The 3,381-nt window shown below is 40.3% G+C and overlaps 1 protein-coding gene and 1 pseudogene across 1 annotated transcript; both read right to left on the reverse strand.

The window, feature by feature from the left end:
* Positions 1-901: 901 nt before the first annotated feature.
* LOC149244668 (homoserine kinase pseudogene) lies at positions 902-2,259 on the reverse strand (annotated as a pseudogene).
* A 50-nt stretch (positions 2,260-2,309) lies between these two features.
* Positions 2,310-2,747, reverse strand: LOC149244669 (uncharacterized). The gene has a single exon (XM_089374961.1). It carries the CDS (start codon positions 2,745-2,747, stop codon positions 2,310-2,312), a length of 438 nt encoding a protein of 145 aa, XP_089231087.1.
* Positions 2,748-3,381: the final 634 nt, after the last annotated feature.

The raw sequence follows: 3,381 nt of genomic DNA on the forward strand, positions 1-3,381 counted from the left end.
AGGTATATCTCACATCTTCTAAGACTATGGTCAGTGTATCAGGAAAGGCTTGGAATCTCGAGAATAATAAGCAAACATTTATAATAATGAGAATTAGATATCTGCAGTCATCCATAATCTTCTGGCTATAGGTATATCTCATATCTTTTGGGAATATCCTCAGTGTATCAGCAAAGGCTCAGGATCTTTGAATAGTTATATATCATAACAACATTTGTATGAGATGAATCGGTATAACAATATACATGTATCTATCCCATTTTTTTACTGAACATGGATAAAGACTCTACTACACCAGGTGTCTACTGTATCTACTATTCTATTCTTACTGAATGAATTGTGAAATAGAAAGACCTTTACTTCAAAGTAGCCAAAATCAGGGTTCATGGCTCTTAGGAATCCATATTCTCTTCATGGAAGCCAGCCACTTGCTTTTTAACGTGTTATACATATACCATGACAATCCAGCACGTCCCAACTCATCTCCATATCCAAAGAAGATATTCTGCTGAGGATTCACTCCACCAACATCAACCCCCCTTGAAACTGGAGCTGACACAAAAAATAGTGTTATGAGCACTGAGAAAACCCTCGAAAGACATTCATTAACTGAAGATATATGACAAATTTTAATATAATCGTTACTGTTATAAAAACAATGTTATTAAGGATAGAAACTTCATGTGGCCTTAACTAAAACGAATTGCTGAAATCCACACACGAGACAAATTGAAAAAACTTGCTGGAGAAATCATTGCCCTTGATAAGACAGCTTCAAAAAACTCCAATGATTTAAAATATTCCCAAAATTTTCAATCGCTCATCGCTTACCCAAAACGAATTGATTTGGGTAGAAAAAATTATGTATGTCTACAATTGCTGACGTGGTCAGTGAAACAAGTTAGTGCAAACATGTTCAAAATCAATTGAGCAGTGCCCATAACATCTTATGATGCAATTGTAATTATAACAAAATACAGGGCATCCTAAGTATAAATGCATTGCAGCTTAAGCCAACAATTGAAACTGCTCAATTTTCTACGAAATAATGCTCAACTGATTTTTTAAGGCATAAGGAAGCATAAGATCAGTGTTTCTATTGCACGTGGTTAAACGACCCGTGCACCAATCCTATCAAGCTTCTGAACAGATGCAGTAGCTTCCAGTTGCCCCTTCTTTTGGAACATATCCACCATAGCAAAAGCAATAGCCGTGCCTTTCTCTGCAGTGTCTGTGATTGCTACAGCAGTTGGCCCTGCTCCACTTATAGTGCACCCAAACGCACCTGTTTCAAGTGCAGCTGCCTTGACTGCCATCATTCCAGGAATTAAGGCCCCCCTCTTTGGTTCAACGATAGAATCTGATGATAGTGCGGCTCCAAGGAGACAAGGATCACCCTGAAGGATGGCTGCCACAAGAGCTGCTGCCTGGCTACAGTTTTGTATGTGGTCTTTCATAGTGATACTTTTGGGCAGAACTGCTCTCATTTCTTTAGTTGGAGCTTCAAAGGCAGGCGTTACAAGTACAAAGAAGAGCTCTTTCTCACTGGGGAATGGAAGGGGAATAAGGTCCAGTGGACTATAGCTCCGCACAAGAACAAAACCACCCATCAGAGATGGAGCAACATTGTCAGCATGATAACCACTAACTGCAGCTTCCGATTCCAATCCAGCCAAAACAAGGTCTGATTTTGTTAATTTATTTCCAAACAAACCATTCACAGCCACTGCAGCAGCAGCTGCACTAGCTGCACTTGAGCCAAGACCACTTCCCAAAGGCAGGCCTTTATGAAGAACCAGTGACAAGCCCACCGACCTAACTCCCAGCAATTCCATAGTTGCTTTGGCTGCAATCCCAGCACAATTCTTCATTGGGTTGAGACTGAGTCGATTATTACCCCCATCGATAAAAGAAATCACGATCTTACCAGGTTCCACATCCTCATTCACCTCTACACTGACATGATCCCCGAGTCCCTCAACAGCACAACCCAGAAAGTCAAATCCGGGTCCAAGATTAGCTATTGTTGCAGGAGCAAACGCTTTAACGGACTGAAGAACAGGGGTTGCTTCAAACGGGATCACCTGTTTCAGACTCACTTGTTGTGCATTGCACCGGACATTGAAGACATGGGGTAGGTGCCCATGTGAGAATTTGGTTCTAAATCTACCCAATCCAAAACAAGAATTAATTAGGCCCAAATCAGGTTCTAAATAAAAGCAATGGTTCTTTGTCTGTGCAAAAAGGCTTTCCATATGTGCCTTGATCAGTAACTCTGCCAAAACTTATGCAAGGGAAAAATTGTGCACTCAAAATTCAGTTCCTTCCGTACTCTTGGGATATCCATCGTATTCAAGATGAACTGATAATGTTGCGCAAATGGCTCGGAATTTTGTTCTCATGGCTCCCAAAATGTCCTGAACTGACTCATTTTCTGGATCCAAAAGTGGGTAACTATCTGCCAATTCCTCAAGTTGTTTTAGGTTCTTCTGTACCCTTGCAGAGAATATAGTTGGTTCAACCTCAATTGCAGCTTTCCATATATTGATACAGCCCCTGTAAAAACCCAATTCCTCACCTGTCCCAAAACCAGTCTTCAAACCAGCATCTCTTCCTTCTGATTTTCCCAACTCTACTCCGTCTTTGAACCCTTCATTATACCCTTGCTGAATGTGTTGATCCTCAATATTTACAGAGGATTCAAATATGTCTGCCGATTCTGCCGCTTGCCCAGATGAACCTAGCATGACCAGAATGCAAGCTTCAAAGCCTATAGTCTACAGTCCTATTCCGACTGTGGCTATTTGAGGGCATAATATGCCTGTGCAGAAGAGAACCCGCAAGTATAATGGGCCTGGAAAGGTGGTCTTACGTCTCCTGCGAACCCTGCAAGCAGCAAGTGTTTTGACTTGTCAATCAAATCTGAATCAATCTTTCAAATTATTTAAAATTAAAACAGATTAAAAATAGCAAATAGACTATATGGATGAGTTCTTTTGTCTCCGTAGAGTTCACCATGTTCAGACAATTCGTGGGTTTACATATAGAAGGAATGATTAGATTATAAGCCCATCCTTTAGTGGCTTCATCAAATACTTTGACAAAGGAAGCTGCAGGAGCCCTGATGTGCTTACACACCATGCAAGTTGAACTATCAAGCACAAACAGAAGACATTCATCCTAAATATCTATAATATCATCGGTCTTATAGGCCTCTTCAAGAACTGGGACCAGCATTTCTTAGAATAATTTTTGTGTAAAATTTATTCTGTAATCATCGAAATCTCTACTGCTTAGTAATAAACCAATTGCTGCACTTTAAAAAGCATTTTGAAGTGGTTTGTAGAGTCCATGTTTAATGGTTGTGTTTCCTCTGGTTTG

Source organism: Pinus tabuliformis, chromosome 8 (assembly GCF_031772625.1).
Source record: "Pinus tabuliformis cultivar Carrire ecotype Pingquan chromosome 8, CPIR1, whole genome shotgun sequence".
In the NCBI taxonomy this organism is placed as follows: Eukaryota; Viridiplantae; Streptophyta; class Pinopsida; order Pinales; family Pinaceae; genus Pinus; species Pinus tabuliformis.

Bases quoted from the DNA above. Each gene is read 5' to 3' on its own strand.
- LOC149244669 (XM_089374961.1), bottom strand. From the start codon at position 2,747: ATGCTAGGTTCATCTGGGCAAGCGGCAGAATCGGCAGACATATTTGAA.